Raw genomic sequence first — 17,263 nt, 5'->3', positions numbered from 1 at the left:
GTGTATACTGTTTAAGGCTAGAAATAATGAACAGAATCATGGTCCCAGGATATTGAGTCTCTGAAATGTTCAGATTCTCCTTCTCTAGATGCCAACCATTTTCTGTACTTTATGAGCAGGTGAGAAAAATGTAGTAAGAATAATAAAATTGATAACTGAATGTATACCATGTGTCAGGCCCAGTGTTAGGCATGTTCTGTGCATCACCCTATCAGAGCTTCACAATGAACCAGTGAAGTGAAGCTATTTGTCTGAAACCAAGTATTAAAAAGCTGAGGAACTCATCTGCATCTCATGTGGACAAGAGCTGGTAAAGTAGCTCCTCTCATCTCAAACCCATATCTCATTGATCCAGAACCCTTATTTCTAGTCCTGCAGGTATGCTGAAAATTTTTATGAAGTCTTTGATATTGGAGCTCTCCCATACTACATGGTCAACAACCAGAGCTGCTGAATAATAATAGACCAATCAGCACCAAAGGAGTTAGTTCTCTGAATGCCTTTCATCTTGGAAATTCTCCATATTTTATAGGAATTTTAATTGCATTAAAATGAAACACAGGTACAAAAGATATGTTTTATGAGCCACAGTGATCTTTTATATATATATATATATATATATATATATATATATATATATCTTTTTCCTAGAAATATTTGATTTTTATTATCCCATGTCTTCTAACTCTCTTAGGTTATAGAACTGGTTCTTTTGTATTTTGAGTAATTCACTCTCCTTTGTTCACAAATGTCTTATAAATGATGTCAATTACAATGAGATAGACCCAAGTACTTTTACTGTTATAACATTATGATAAATTCTGCCCATTTCGACGGATGAGAAGGTTAAGATTGCTTGGTACCTGGTGTCTTGGCCCTTTCCTTAGGGATGAGGCCACGTTCAGGTCCGTTGTTCATGCTGCTCTGTCCTACGTTACCACCAGGCATCATGTGTCTCCCCTTTCGCAGTGTGGACTGGAGTCTCCTTACAGAAGGAACCACAGGCTCACCTGGCCCCTGCTGCTGTTTCTTGATCCAGACAGAGTTAAGTTCACTGGGCCAGAGCCTTGATTTTGAAAGAAACTTTGACTTGTTTTGTTTTGTTTTCTTCATAAAAGTAACAGGTGCTTCTTCAAATATCCAACCATCTGGTTTTGATTTCGGTGGTACTATGTTTCCTCACAGTGAGTTCTTTCTGGGATTTGATGAGTGGCATAATTCTTAAAGAAGGTAGACAGGAAGGCTTGGTGTGTTCCCTGTTGACACAGTAGTCACCCCCTCTGTCCCCAACATAAGCTATTTCCATTCATGGTCTAGTGTTTCTGAGCATCAGTGTTGATGCATGACTGCCCAAGACACATATCCAGGCTCACTGGCTGTGTGCCCACAGCCAGTTACTTAATTGTCATCTCTGTGTCGATTACCAGGTATTAAGTGAAGAATAAGACTAATCTGTTAGTTCTCCTCATTGTTGGAATTGAAGTATGTAATAGTACATTATTCTGTGGGTTGGTGGCTATCAAATATCTCCATCATCTTCCCCTACTTAACTGATGTATTATATAATAAAATGCTTGTTCTTCCTCCCCCAGTTTTCCACTTAATCATCATCCTTTCTTTCTTCTTGATCTGGTCTCCCCACTCTCACTCCACTTTCAAAGGGAAATCAGTTTCTTGTTGGGATCACTGAGGATCTTGTCTTGATCATTCCAGAGCCACTAGAGAATAGGGTTAGTGTGAGATATGGCTTAAGAAGTGAGGAACGCTGGCCAAGCCCATCAAATTTTGTGGTTGACTTTATGGAGTATATTTTCGCAGCTGCTCTAGCAGACTCCTCTTCCTGCTCTCTTTTCTAATGATCAGGTGTATAATGTACTGTGTTGAGTCTATCAGGACTTGATGTTGATATCTTGTTTTGCATGTGAGCAGAGGATCTAAGCTCTGCCAGCAGCTGCTATTCACTCTAGCCAGTGAGTGGTCCTTAACTTCCTCCTTAACTTCGGTGGTCCTTACCTTCCTCATCTCAAAGGCAAATGCCAAAGCCTCAGAGCCAGACACTTGCTCTGGCTCTGGCTGTGGTTTGACATTCATTGTCTCTTTGTTGCAGACAAGGTTATCCAGCAAGCAGAAGGGACAAGTGCCTTTTGCAGGTGGTATTCTAGGACCATTCAGTGACAGGAGTAGGCCTGGTGTCTTTGAGAGTCTAAATGTATTTATGATCTGTTGTAGAGAGACTCAGTGAGGAGAAACTAGTCAATAGGATGGAGGTTGGCTCTAGTGTGGTGAGGGAAGCTTCTCAGGGAAGCAGACTACATGAGGGAAAGGGTGCTTTTGGAAGCATATCGGTTTGGCTTTGCCATTCAGGCTTTAGGCTGCTTAGAAATTACCTTTTTCAGTTGGTTTTCTTGTCTACACCTTACTTTTTAAACTTAATTTATCATAAATATCTATGTGTAGCTCTGCTTCTTTCTTTGAAATAACTGTGTGTTGCAAATGGATGCTTGTAATTAGTTAAATCCTTTATCTGTAGATGTCATTAGTGACTGAGTGGTTGTGTCCCCTCCAGATTCCTTCGTGGAAGCCTCAAAGCCTGTTGTGGGCATATTTGGAGGTGGGGCCTCTAAGGAAGTTAGAAATGAGGTTATAGGAGTGGATATCTGGAGTATGAGTGTCCTTATAAGGAAAAACACTGGAGACCTCACGTGTACATGTGCCAAGCAAAGGGCACGTGAGGATACCGTGAAAAGCTGACCATTGCAAGCTAGAGAGAGCCCTTGCAGAACCAAGATACACTGACACCTTTTTATAGCTTGTGTCTGGCTGTCCCCCACCAAAGCCTGGCTTTTTCAGAGGTGATTAGATCTAGAATGTGACTCTGGAATTGATTTATGGTACAATGCTAGGCTCAAGGGCACTGGAATTAAGGATGTAAGTGCTACCCACCCTAAGTATCCTAGACAAGATAAAAGGGGTAGAGAGTTACTGGTAAGGTCCCTAGTTTCTGCCCATCATGAATCGTTCTCCTCTGAAAAACTATCCTGCTTGGGAAGCAGCTGATTATGGACTGAAACCTCTACCAACTGTGAGCTAAATAAACCTTCCCTCTCTTAAGTTGTAGATGTTAGGTTTTGTTTTATTGTGTTTTGTTTTGATACCAGGGATTGAACTCACGACCTCATGCTTGCCAGGCAGGTACTTATGCCACTGAGCTAAATCCCCAGCCCTAGATGTTGAATATTTTGTCTCAACAACAAGAAAAGTAACTCAGACCTGTCTTGATCTCAGAATTGAAAGCTTCAGAGCTGTGAGAGATTGCATGATATTTTTATTGTTGAAGTCACCCAGCCTAATGTATTTTCTTATAGCATTCTGAGCAGACTAATATTAATGGATATTCAAATTGTTTGTAATTTTCCCATATGTAGATCATTAAGGTAAATACTTTTTGCATAAAATGCTGGCCTGCTGGGTCAGATAATATTTCTTTTTTCTTTCTTTTATGAAAAATTCTCTTACTATTTTTATGTATACCAAGAAGTTGAGAAGGTAATGTAATAAACTCATATATGCCCATCCTCCTAGTTTTACCACTTGTTATCATTGAAGCACATGGCTGAAAAAATGCCCTTAGAAGCAGACTGTTACCAGTTCATGCTCACTCACCTCCCACACACTAGTAACAGAACAGAAACATGCTTTTAGTTTTAACACAGAAAAAAAGGAGTTCCCAGGCCCTCCATTTATAGGGGAAAGAACAGCAAGTTATCTTTGATTGGCTACATCACTGTATCCTCTGCCTCTTTATCCTTATCTGTCCCATGGCTCCCTCCATGTTCATTTCCCAATCCTTGGGCACACAAGTTCAGCCCTCATTGTCACTCAGCTATCTGCCCTGTCTGGACAGACCAGTAGGCCCCTTTGTTTGGCCTCAGATAACCTGGCCCTTTGTGTGTGAAAGCAGAGAATGGTGAAGGGTGGCTTTCTGAGCTGCCATTCTTCCCTGGTTTACATCAAAATCTGACTTGTGCAGCACCTCCTGTTTTGTATTCTGTGAAGCTCTGTCGTCAGCTGGTAAACAAGCCCCTCTGGAGAAGCAGGAGGTGCCAGGCATGCACAGGTTACCATGGGGACAGACAAGCTGTAAGAAATGTTCAGGATCTTAGCTTGATGAAGTAGTCAGAGTTTGGAGTAATTTCTTGGTCAGTCATCCATTATGTCACTTCTAATGAATCAACAGGCATGTCTGCTATCCAGATGTATCTTGGGTCTATCCAGGCAGAAGGCAAATCTTAAAAGCCAGGAGAACACTATAGACCATCATTAATTTACAGACAGCTTCTGGAAGTCACTGGAGTGGACTGTACATAGACACAAATGTTTTAGATTAGTCTTTTGCTTACTGGTCTCAGGGTAGCTCTGATACTTCCCAGAATCCTATGCAGCTTCATATCCCTAGGGAGAGGGGGTCTGAGGTTCCTGAAAGGAGAAGAGTGGCCTATATGAATTGATCGCTGGGCTCATCATCTCTGCTGTGCCCTCTCATGTGGAAGATGACTGTGTGTGTTATGTCTGTTCTCTTCAAAAACCTACTTTCTACATAAAATACATATACAGTGGTCCTTCGGGTCACAAAATTATTGCCATGATTCTGGTCTCAGAATTCATTCCATGATTCTGCTTACAACTGAGGTACTGCTGTCCTAGGCTCTGGCTTCCTGTCCCTCTCCCCTAGCTTTAGAATGGAAACTTATGAGAAAGAACAGATTTACCATGTTTGAAGTCTCTAGGGGACTTGGAGGCCACGGCTCCCCAGAGCCCTCAGTGTGGTGTCCAGGCCCTCCATACCATGGCTGGCCACCTTCTCCAGCCTTTTCCTACTCCACTGCCTAAACACTCCAGTTCCCTACACCTGACAAGGTCTTTCATACTCCAGGAATGGAGATTCCTTTTAGGTAGAACGTTTTACTCCTATTGCCTGTTTTAAATCTCAAAGCAGTCCCTTAAGAAAATCTCACTTGACCCTCTCATGGCTGAGTTAGGTGCATCCCCTGGGTCCTGTCTTTAATGTGAGCCCCTGGAGAACAAGAAGACCTTCCTGGTCCCTACAGAGCTGCTGGCTTCACACATAATGCCTGCAAAGGGCCGTCTCACACATAGTGATGCTCTGTACATGTTCACTGAGCAAACATGAGTGTGTGTGTGTGTGTGTGTGTATGTGTGTGTACATGTGTGTGATGTCCCCAGGAGGCTCAGGGATCTTTTGGTCCAACCCACCAAATGGAATCTTCCTCTTACCTCAGTGTCGTTCAGGCAGCATCCAGCTCTGCTCTTCCTGATATCAGAATACTTTGCCAATTAGATCATAGGATTTGCCCAAGGACAATGAAAGGGCTTGATTCTGGATATGAAGATCAATTGTAGCTAATTAAAAAATAACTCATTGAACTGTAAAACAAGTTCAGAAACAATTAAGATAATTAAAATATCAGTACCTTAATTGAGACCAAGCAGTGAGCTTAAAAAATAAAATTAATTAAAAAAAACTTAGATGGAGCTGGTAATTAACTGTTTTTTGAATTCAATGCTCTGCAGCTGAGCAAAAATCTCCTTAAATTAATTCCTTTTTGGCCTTTTTTTTCTTTGAGAGAAGTTTCTGTAAAAATTATTTTGAGAAAATGTAGGGGATATGTGCCCTATGCCAGCTGACACCTGCTGGTTTCTGTGGGAAGAGGAGCAGGAAAGGTGACAGTAACCTTCAGGGATGCCTGTGCTGGCTTAGGCACACCACCCTCTTTAGGTCCATGTGAGTCCTTCAGGGATGGTGGCACAGGACACAAGGGGAGACCTTCAGCTTTCCCATCTTCTGGAGACCGCATCATCCTGTCACCACGTATGTGTACAAGGTTAAAACTTGGGGCACAGGCTCCAAGAAATCACTGGCAGCACAACAGAGCATTTGCAGCTCAGTGCTGTCGCTGACATTTTCCTCTTCCTCCCATCTTCTCACCTGAGTAGCTTTCACTACCTTATTAAAGGGGTTCCCAGGTGCCACTTATTAGTCACTGGGCTCTCTTAGTCCCTGTAGAAAGTGGAGCCACACAGTACTGTCCAGTACTGAGAACCTTTCAAGAGTGGCTTCTGAGGCACTCCTAGGAAAAGCATACATCGGAGGCTTTCATTTAAATGGAAATGGAACGCTTCTTAGCTCCCTTCAATCCCAGTAATGCTGTTTTGCAAAAATAAACATCCTGGTAATTAAACAGACTCTGACAGCTTGATTTGTTTTTTCTGTGACGTTCATTTATTCTAAATAATTCCCATCCATGTTTCAAAGATTCAGACCCTAGTAATTAACTTTAGCAGACTGGATTTCTGTATGCAAAATTGTTAAATATGTATACATAGTTAAATAACCGACAATTTCTATTAGTAGTTTTGGTTGTAGATATACATGGGTTTTTGTTTGTTTGTTTGTTTAAAAAAATGTTACTTTAGCCAGTGTCATAGCACTTACCCCTAATGACTGCACTCTGGAAGGCTGAGGCAGGAAAAGCATAATTCCAAGGCCAGCCAGGACAACTTAACAAGACCCTGTGTCAAAATTTTAAAAAAGAGGTAATAAAAGAGCTATAGATACAGCTTAGTGCTGAAGCCATGGGGTTAATCTTCAGTGGTAAAAACAAAAAAGTGTTAGTTTTCTGGGATCCATATGTAGTGGTGCACACTGTAACCCTAGCACTCAGAAGGGTTATCTGTGCAAGTTTGCTCAATGCTAGGACGATGGACTTGACCAACCCATGGCTTGACTGACTCTGTTGGGGCTTGCAGTATCCAGGAGTACTCAGGGCATGCTATTCTCTGGGGCTGGGCTCTCCATCCTTGGGAGTGGGGCCACAGCTGGAGCCCAGTCCTGGGGGTACACTGGCAGTGGTGTTGTCACAGCCTCAGCAGCAGCTGCACTAGGACCTCTGATTGCCCCCTCCCCCCAGTTTTGCCCACTGCATTTCATTCAGCTCTTAGGACACCTGAAAACACTGAGACATCTGAGCTCTCTAATTGGAATAAAGTGATAGCGTACAACCCACTTTCAGGGTCAGCAGAGATGCCAGATGACCCCAGTGCAGGAGGCAGAAAGCGAGGAGTTTGAGTCTGAAAAGCAGGTTTTCCAGCGCCCTCTGCACTTGTCATTGGCAGCTTCTCTCTAAGACATGTTTGCAAAATGGACATTTTAGTAGCAGCCACCCCCTTGGACCGCGTGAGGATTAAGTGTGATAATCCAATTAGCGCGCTTAGTTCACTGCCTGCATGTCAGAGGCACTCAAGGCGAACTATTGTTCTTGTGATTATGATGGCTTATTATTCACCCTGGGAACAAAATACAAACCTGAGAAACCTAACAAATATGTCCAAGGAGCTTGACACATACCAGGTCTGTTATAATTGCTTAAAGATATTAATTCATGTAATGCTTGTGACAACCAGCTAGCAATAATCAGCATTGTCATTATCACCATTTTATAGAAAAATTAGCTAAATAATAAAAGGGGTAATGAGCTGCAGTGGCAGGACTCTGTCCCAGGCAACCACGGCACTACGGTCTATGTCCTTCCTACTGTGTGTGTCTGGCTCCTTACTTCCTTTGAGACTGCTATTCTCATTCAGGTCAACTGCCCAGCACTGTGCACCCTGCACACTTGTGAAGTTGGCAGCAGACACAAAAAGAGTTCAAGCTCAGCCCTGAAGCTTATCATGTGGTATTGCAGATCCCGGCACCTGTCATACTAGGCCAATCTACTGTTCTGCAGCTCTGAGACCCACTTCAATAGAAATCTCAAAGTCTGTAGCACATGGCACCTACTGGGGAAAATGCCTTAGTTGGTAACTTTAGCAAGGCTGCTGGTCCTTGATTTCCTGAATTCTGTAAGTGGTAGGTGGAAGTTTGAGAAGGGTAAGAAGGACAGCTGTGGCCATCTGATAATCCTTCTTAATGAGTGACTCTGTGTTGGAGAGGTCTTGGAAGGGAAGTCAGAGCTGGCTGGGCTGTAGCCTCAGGGATGGAATAGAGGTGGTGATGCCAAAGGAGGAGGCAACTGGCTGAGACTGCATCAGCCTCCAGGTTTCTCATACCTGGCTTGATACCCCCAAGGACAAAGAGGATTCCTCATGGGGCCAAAGAGCTCTTGACACAGGTTTGAGGGAGGACCAGCTGTGGAGGTCTTGGGGGAGAGGGCAGACACCGGTCTCTGGGCTCTGAATTCCAGAGGTGACTCATCCTAAGAGCTGGGAGTGAGCACACTTCCCCTGGGGCTCAAAGCAGCCTCTCACTTATTGGAGCCTCTTTCTGTCCACTAACCTGCAGGCCCCAGGACATATCCACTGGGGAGTCAGCTCTTCCACATTACTCCTTTGGGACTGGATTGTGGTGCTGTCTTTGTCCTGACTAACCTAAGAACACTCCCTGGGTCCTGCTTACAGCTTCCACAGCTCCTGCAGAGGAGCCACCTTGAGCTGCACAGGCAGCAGAAACACCTTTGACTGTTATCTGCAGGACCTTTGAAATATTCCCAGCAGCCCTCTGAAGAAAATGTGCTCAGATTTGGAGCGTCGGTGGGAAGTGAAGAATTGTGACTGATGCTGTGTGACAGCTGAAAGCCCAGCAGTGGAGTAGACGATGGCATTTCTTAGAGCGGTTTTGCTGGCCATGCTTGGAATGCTAATTTGTTTAACCAGATATTTGTATGGGAATTATATGGGGATACCTCACCTCCCCTGACTTTGGATAGCAGTTATAAAAGATTTACCACCTAATGGGCTGTAGGCCTTGGAGCTGGGAGATGGAACAATTGCTTTTGTTTTGCAGAGTATTCTCTATGGCCTCTTCTGGGCCAATGATAGGAATGTGCACCTCCACACCAGAACACTGATTAGTCAGGGGCCTGATGCCCAGATTCCTCTAGAAAGCATTTCAGGAGATGAACTTCTGCCTTTGGGGACCTTTTCTGGAGTTACTTGAGTCAACTTCCCTCCTGTCATTATTCCCAGCCACAAATCACACTTGACTGATTTTCTCATGATTTCCCAAATATGCCTCCCTGCACTTGCTGGTGTTTGTCTTCTTGCCTGACCTGCCTTTTCTATTTTGCTTTTTCCAAATCCTACCCATCCCTCATGATCCAATTCACATATTAATGCTCCACTAATCCTTGCCCTAGAAATTGATCTCTATTTTTCTTTCAAGCTCGGTTATCATTTTATATGCCCATCATGGCTCTTATCTAATCCTGCCTTGCACAATAAATATTTATGTGTAAGCTTTTTCTTCCTTGTATTACATTATAACTTTGTGTGGCACAAAACTGTCTTGCACATCCTGAAGTTCTCTAAAAAGTTAAATAGGTTATTTATGCATATAGATGGTGTATTGAACTGAAGCAAAAACTACAGTCCTTAAGGAGTTTTATGTGGTAGAAATAAGTACAATTAAACATGGATGAAATCATAAAAAGCCACACAAGATAAATAACCAAAGAGGGAAGCTCTTGGTCCTTAGATCATGTCAGATTCTAAAGGATTTTTTAAAAAAGCAATTCCTGCCTTAAATGAAAATGATGAAACTCTCAAAGCACAAAAGAATCGCTATCCTGTTACCAGACTGTGTGACAGACACAGAGGTCCCCCAGGTGGATTTTCATTCCAGTCACCACCATCCTCAAAGAGCAGTACAAAATGCAAACATGCAGCTGGCTTATTTCTCATTTGTTTATTTGAAGAGCAATAGAAATTAAATTCTCCTGGACATGCTAACTCCTTTTTTCTCTTTCCTTTTGCTTCAGCCCTGGACCCATCCAAGGACCCCTGCCTGAAGGTGAAGTGCAGCCCTCACAAAGTGTGTGTGACCCAAGACTACCAGACAGCTCTCTGTGTCAGCCGCAAGCACCTGCTGCCCAGGTGAGGCAGGAAGCGAGACAGCTGGGGTCCGGAGCCTCAGTGCTAGTGGGTGCTGGGCATGAGAGAGCATAAAGCTTATGCACCATTGTGTATAGCGTTTGGTGCCTGGATTCTTGCTATGCCATGAATCTCGCTCTTCAAACATGGACTTAAAAATATATGACTTTTAATTGCCTTTAAATCTATTACATCTTGACTCTGAGCCCTTGTCTGAGCAGATGAATAGAAAAATCCCTTCTTGGTCAGTATTGGGGCCTTTTCTCTTCTCTGAGTGACCCGAGGATCCAGAAAACTTATAGCTAGGAAAGCAAGGGTTAGATCTTTAGCTCCTGGTCATACCTGATAACCTGACTGTGATAATCTCCAGGGTTCTTAGGCCCAAAGGCTCTCTGCTTCCATCCGCTGACATCCCCAGGATCCACATAACCATGCCGTTTAGGAATATGTATTGCTGTTTCCTCAGGTGCAATATCTGATACTTCCACTTACTCTTTCTGCCACATGTGACTTCTGTTTTTGCTGATAGAGGGAAATGTGGTATCTTTTGTTGCAAATACCCAAATACAAGAACAGTTGGGAATAGTATTCTCGGTTACTCAGCTGTTTGACCACACACACGTGCACACACCTGTGTGAGTGTGAGTGTGTGTGTGTGTGTGTGTACATTCATGTGTGCATACAGGCACATGTGTGTGTATAGATCATAGGAAGTCCATTGTGTGTGTCCTTCTAAAAGTCAGAATATAGACATTTCTAGAAACAGACAAGATATTTTTAGTCTTGAGTTCAAACAAACAACAATCTCATTTGTATTTAGATACATCCAGGTATAAATGGTGTTATCCTTGGAACATCACATTTCTGATATCACTTTTTTTGTTATATAGAAAGCATCATTCTGTTCTCATCTCCCACATTTAGAGTGGTTCAGAGCTCACATTTGGCATTGAGACCATCTGGGCTCAATGCTCATGTTGGCTGCTTCCTGTGTATGTGTGTGTGTGGGGGGGTGGCCCTGGAAAGTCCTTTGTGACTGGGAAAGTCCTTTGTGACTTTGTGCTTCATTATATGTTGAATATATTTAATGATAGCACTTACAGGAGGTGTTTTGCATGTTTGTGTGACAGTTCTATAAGGTGATGGTGTGTCATGTGCTCACTGTTGTGTCAAATGGCAGCAGTTGCCACATTATGATAGCTAAACAATTATGACAAGAATGATTATCATCCGATTCATCTGGAAGAGTTCAGCCAGGAATTCCCAAAGCTGCATCCTCCTCGTCAAGAAGTCAACGCCTTCCAGATACTGTGTCCCCTGCCTAGTCTGATGGAGCTGCCTTTGTGGTTCCTGTTAGAATAAGCCCAAAGGGTTAGTGGGAAGATTACAGCTTTATTTTTGCTGGCCCTTCTGAGCTTCCCAGCAGGTAAGGACTAAGAAGACAGCTGCATTTCTGATAGTGGGACCTGTTCATTGACTGGAAAACCAGCCCAAAGAGTCAGCATTAATTGAGGTGGCTTATCAGGGTTTGGGAGGTGACATGGCCCAGGAAGGCCTTACAGTGGCATCTGATTGTGGGTCTAAGCCTTTTCCTCTCTCTGAAGGCTGAGTTATTCATCCCTCATTATTAGGCAATTGTGCATCTCTTCTGAGGATCTTGGACAGTTTCCCAGATAAAACATCTGTCCCTCTGTGTAATACTTCAGGGATCTCCTGTGATTAGGGAGACCATGTTTGCAACTTGATTTACTCATCTTTCTGCCAAACATCTGTAGATCGTCCTCCCACCCAAGCATCCCCTGAGCGGCTCAAGGGGCAAGTCCTACCCTTCTGACAGTCGGGAGTGAACATCCATGGAGGGCTGCTGGCCTGTGCTGCGTGCAAGGCTCCAGATTTAGGCTATCTTAGCAAGCAGTCCCAGGCAGGACAGTGGGTACATTAGTGAGAAAACTGTATCAACTTTTCTTGGATGCACACAGCTATGACTGTAGCATTTTGGAGCTGACTGAGTAATCTTGAAAGGAGGCAAGCAAGACATCCAGACTTCTCTGCTGGAATTCTTCTACTTGATTATGGTGATATTGTAGTATTTGCATTTGTATTTCTCTTTTTTTCATCAGAGGCTTCAGTTAAACTTATTCTTTTTGGAGGTGTCTTCTGGCAATGTTTTGTTTTACTTCTCTCTACTTAAGCAGTACTGAGTGGGGTTGGAAGGAGGTAGGTGCGCGGGCGTGTGTTAGTATGTCCATCCTTCCAGTTCTCTAAAGGAACCATTTATGCAAGAGATAGTACTGGAAAGTCAGTCTGGAATCAAGAAGGCTTTTCTCAAGAGACTTTCAAAAAATATTCCAGCACCTATCTTTTTGGGGGCAGTATTGTGGACTGAATTTTATCACTAAGCCATATTCCCAGCCGGTTTTACTTTGTTATTTTGCCATAAGATCTTGCTAAGTTGTCCAGTCTGGGTTTGAACTAGTGGTCCTCCTGCCTCAGCCTTGTGAGCATCTGGGATTACATAATGGTACCACCATACCTGGTTGGTCCTAGTTTATTTTGATTAATGATAGTTGATGCTTGCAATAAAAAACTGAAAGAAAAGCAAAAGAAAGAGAAAATAAATAATGGTAATATTATCATAAAATATTGCTGTCTACTCCTACCTATTCTTCTGGTCATGGGTATTTGTTATTTGAATAACAAACAATAACTATACTGTATATAAAACATATTAGATGCTTTTCAATTAATATTTGTTATGAGTATTTTATGATACCACAAATTTACATATGTAAATGCCAATTAAATATACAAAATTAACTTTAGACAGGTTATAAATGAAATATAAGAGGTACAACTATAAAATTTTTTTAAAAAAACATAAAATGGTGATCATGAGGTTGAGAAAGATTTCTCAAGTAAGACACTAATGAATAGCTGGTGCAAAAGAAAAAAGAATCAACAAAGTAGATTCTGTTAAAATTTAGAAAGGCACTTTCATAAAAATAAAAACAATGCCAAGTGTCATGATGTACACCTACAATCCCAGCCCTCGGAGGCTCAGGCAGGAGGATCATTGTGAGTTTGAGACCACCTGGATCACATAGTGAGCTTAAGGCCAGCTTGAACATAAGCCACATTCTGCCTCAAAACAAAAAATAATAATAAAATTTAAAAATAAAAAGGCAAATCACAGTGGGAAAAATATTTGCAAAACATGTCCAACAGATGATTTCATTCTAAAATATGCACTGAAAGCTTGTGTACATATAAAGATAGACTGGTGAATATTCATATCAGCTTTATTTGTAATTGAAAAAATGTAGGAAGTAACCCAAGTTGAATGGATAAACAGATTACAGTGTGTCCATTGCAGTGGATTTCTACTCAACATTAAGAAATAGACTTTTGATACATCTGACAACATGGGTGAATCTAGAATTGATTTTGAGTGAGTAAAACTAGTACCTCACTCAAAGTGTATACTTTGTGGTCATCATTTCCATGAGACTTTAGAGAACACAAGCTCATCTATAGTGACAGAAAACTGATCACTAGCTGCCTGGGAGGATGACAGTGGTTACTGGGCCCTTAAGGCTGTAAGGCTGGCTAATAAAGTGGATCCTTTGGGAAGCAGTGCAGTCAAGCTCTGGGGTTACATGCCAGAGAGGCTACTGGCAAATAGGCCTGTTTTCAAAAGAATTCTTTTTACAACACTGTATGATTCTTCCTGACTTAGTGTAGAAGTTGGCTTTTCCTCATCTCCAAATAAGATACCAAACACCCACAATTTAAAGAGGAGAGGTTTATTTTGGCTGGAAGTTTTCAGGAGGTTCTGTCCATAGTTAACTATATCCATAGCAGAATGGCATAGGAAAAGGAATGCCAAACGAAAGCTGATTACACCATGTCATCCAAGAGGAGAAAAGGAGCTGGGGACAAGCATACACCCTTTGGGGTCATGCCCAGTGACCTACCTCTTATCAGGCCCTGTCTCCAAATAGCAAGTCATCATTATCCCCTGGAGAGTGTAGCACCCCCGTGATTCAGTCACCTTCCAAACACATGAGGCTGTTAGGGACCCTTATAGATCTAAATCACAATGGTTACGTTTCTAAAATATTTTCTGAGACCTTCTTAAGCAAAGCATTCTGTTAGGGCAGTGATGGTGAACCTTTAGAGCTTTCAGTGGTAACAAACAACCCGCTGCACCCATGTGCTCTAGGTTTGTCACCACTGTCACAGGGCATAGGGCAAAAGAGAATCCTAAGCCTGCAGAGGGCTCTGCTCGCAGAGATTCTCTGCCAATCAGGATGGCTACTTCTGATTTATTGTTCTATGTGGGTGGCAGGTTGGGATGGGGTGAGAACTCCCCTACAGACCACTGAACATTGATTGTACCTCTCTGCTGCCATTGATTTTCATTTGGAGAACGCAAAATTGAAGCATTTGTTTTAAGCCTTCCGGACAAGGCACATTCTCTAATTCTGAAAGTGTATTGTGAATGGTAGGAAAGGATGTCAGGACAGAACTGGCAGTATCTAAGTGTACCCTTCAGAGCCTTAGGGAACAGTGGGAACTTAGCTATTTTTAAGTAAGGAACGAGACAGCCCAACTTCCCAAAGGGCTGGGCCTCTCTAATGCAGTGGCCCTTCATCTCCACACTTCCTAACTATCTGGAATAACAACTAATTTCTCCACACTAGCAAAGAATTCAGATCCAGTCGAGGCTCTTGGTACAGTAGACCAATCTGAGAGCTTTCTCTCTTTTATGTGAAGTTGAAAAAAAGAATCAAAGTGTTTGAGGTCAGAGAGAAGTACATCACAGAATGTGCCTCAAATACCAAACTCTCAGAGGATATTTGAAAGGATGATGGTTATTTCATCTGAGTTTTGTTTTACAACAAAGCACTGCCTCCTGCTACAGGGGGCTTTGAACCGATTGATTATACATACACTTATCTGTCTAGGTTTGGAAGACACATGGCCACGCAGAAGGTGGGTGATTCCTGGGTACCCAGACAGCTTCCTGGTGTTTCACATCTCAAAATATTGCCAGTTACCTGTGTTTGATTGTGCCCACATTAGTTTCCATGATTTTGCAGTGATGGAGTTCAGGCTCTTTCTCTACAAAATGTCTTATGTTCTGTCTTAAACTCAGTGGACCTTCCCAGACCATGTTCTAGGCTTGGGTGGGGTTCTGATGAGAGCTTTGGTGCTATTCCTAAGAGGACTGTAGATTTTGGGCTTGCCCTCTCTGGAATTACCTTTGTAAACTGAAAAACTTCCTTGTGGCTATTTTTTTTCAAATATGTACTTTAAGTATATGAATTGAACTACATATTCCAAATGCATGCCACTTGGAGGAAGACAGGGAAGCAAGCATTTCCTGACCACTTACTGTGTATTAGGTTCATTGAGCAAAGATCTTGCTGATTTCTTACAGCAATCTTCCAGGACCGTATCATAATCTTCATTTTATGGATGAGACTGTTCAGGTGTAGGTTAAATTGGAAACTAACTGGCAGTCTTCCTGCCTTCAGTGTCCCTGCTCTTGGCCTGTGTCTCAGAGCTGCCTCTGTAGCAGTCTCAGGGCAAGCTGACAGGACAGGTGTGTTTGCCATCCTGCCAAAGCCACCAGCCAGTGTGCTCTACATCCTGGAGGTGCCTCTATGTAGAAGTTGGGTATCTTGTCCCTAAGCTCTGTTTCTTGTTAAGCAAGTGGTCTGGGCTTAGTGTTGAACTGTATCTACCTCAGGCAGTAATTCTTGGTTTGTTAATCCCTTCTGTGGTTTTTGAAACCACATGCTACTTTAATTGCTTTTAATCCGTAAGAGTATTTTTAAATCAATAGAAATACCATATGGGCCTTCACTGAGCATGATTTTATAACTCATGCAAGCAACTTAACTTCTCTGTTCCTTTGTTTTCCTCTCTGAAACAGAAGGTATAGATTGGATGATCTTGATGACAAGAGCAACAGAGAATAAGAGATAATCTATGATAGAGATGTGAACAGTTGCTTGGGATTTTTAGTTCCTTGGAGAGGAGGACAGAAGGAAAAGCAAATATTTCATTGTGCAACAAATTGAATGGTCTAGGTTTGCAAATATATATATTTGCAAGGTTAGGTCTGGGGCCACAAAGATGAAATATATATATATATATATATATATATATATATATATATATATATATTTCAAATGACGCATGCAGTAGTACTTCTGTGAAATGTGTCATATGTTTATCTTATCCTGCCTTGTTTTCCTTTTTTTTTAAAGTTATACTTTAAATGCCATTTGAAGCTGGAGTTAGCTGGGACAGGCTCACTGATAAGGGCTTCCAGTCAGCCTCCTGGTCTTCTCCCTGGTGAGATGGTTCCTAGGCATGGTCCTGAGGGAGTGCAGCCTCTGCCCTGGAAGCTTAGCACCTCCTCTGCCAGGTTCCTATGTGGCACTGTCCCCTAGAGGTAGTTCATATATCCCATGGACTCCAAGGTAATAAATCTTGTGGGTTTTTTGGAGGCATTTTCTATATAGAGGAGATAGAAAATGTTCTATGGTTGAATTCCCAGGATGTGTTTGTGCCCAGATGCTAAGATGCCCTGCCTCTGTGGAGTTGGGAATGGTTGTTTACAGGGCCAGAAGCTGGCTAATGACATCTTCTCATTTCCTATCTCCATTTCTAGAACAAAGCACTCACTATGCTACCCGGAATGGTGGGACTGCAGGTGTTGTGTTTCTAGGTTTCCATCCTGTTCAGGAAGGAAGCACAGAGTGCATATTTCCTGCTTCAAGGTTAAGTGTACTAGGAAGAGGAAGGTGAGGGGGTATGCCTGCTCTCTAATCACTCTGTATGTTTCCATCTGGGGTTAGGTCTGGGGCCACAAAGATGAAAATCAGGTTAACATATCTGTCCCTAGACGTTGAGAAATAAACAAGATCGCATCACTCCGCAGCTCACTGAAGATGTTGAAATCCCCCAAATCATGAAGGCTGACATTCCCCAAGTTCTGGGAACACCGAAACATCTGGTTAGATCAGGACCCCTGTGGCTCCGCAAGAAGTATGTTATCTTCTTGAACAAAAGTTATTGGGTTGGATTTTGAAAATTTTTCTTACTCCTGTTTTAATTTTCTCAATTCTCTTTTCTTGGTCTTTGTTATTATTTAATCTACAGTTGACTTCTTGCTGCTCTGTGAAACTTATCAGGATCCCAACTCTCAGGTTTTCAGTTTAGACATTTTATATCAGATTAATTCAGCCAAGAAATGATGGAAAAGATTCTTGATGGATATCACCCACCATGGTAGGATCCATCT

The 17,263-nt window shown here is 42.4% G+C and overlaps 1 protein-coding gene across 2 annotated transcripts in view; it reads left to right on the top strand.

Moving 5' to 3' along the window:
- The window catches only part of Spock1 (SPARC (osteonectin), cwcv and kazal like domains proteoglycan 1), a 666,821-nt gene that overhangs the window by 486,137 nt on the left and 163,421 nt on the right, over positions 1-17,263 (top strand). For both annotated transcript variants that reach the window (XM_063230934.1, XM_063230933.1), the window contains one exon: positions 9,834-9,948. In XM_063230934.1, coding sequence (XP_063087004.1) covers positions 9,834-9,948 — 115 coding nt within the window. The remainder of the gene's footprint in view (positions 1-9,833; positions 9,949-17,263) is intronic.

The sequence above is a fragment of the Cavia porcellus genome, unplaced genomic scaffold (assembly GCF_034190915.1).
Source record: "Cavia porcellus strain 051 isolate PalLab524CR breed Dunkin Hartley unplaced genomic scaffold, mCavPor4.1 scaffold_19, whole genome shotgun sequence".
NCBI lineage: Eukaryota > Metazoa > Chordata > Mammalia > Rodentia > Caviidae > Cavia > Cavia porcellus.
This window is presented reverse-complemented; position numbering and strand designations above follow the sequence as displayed.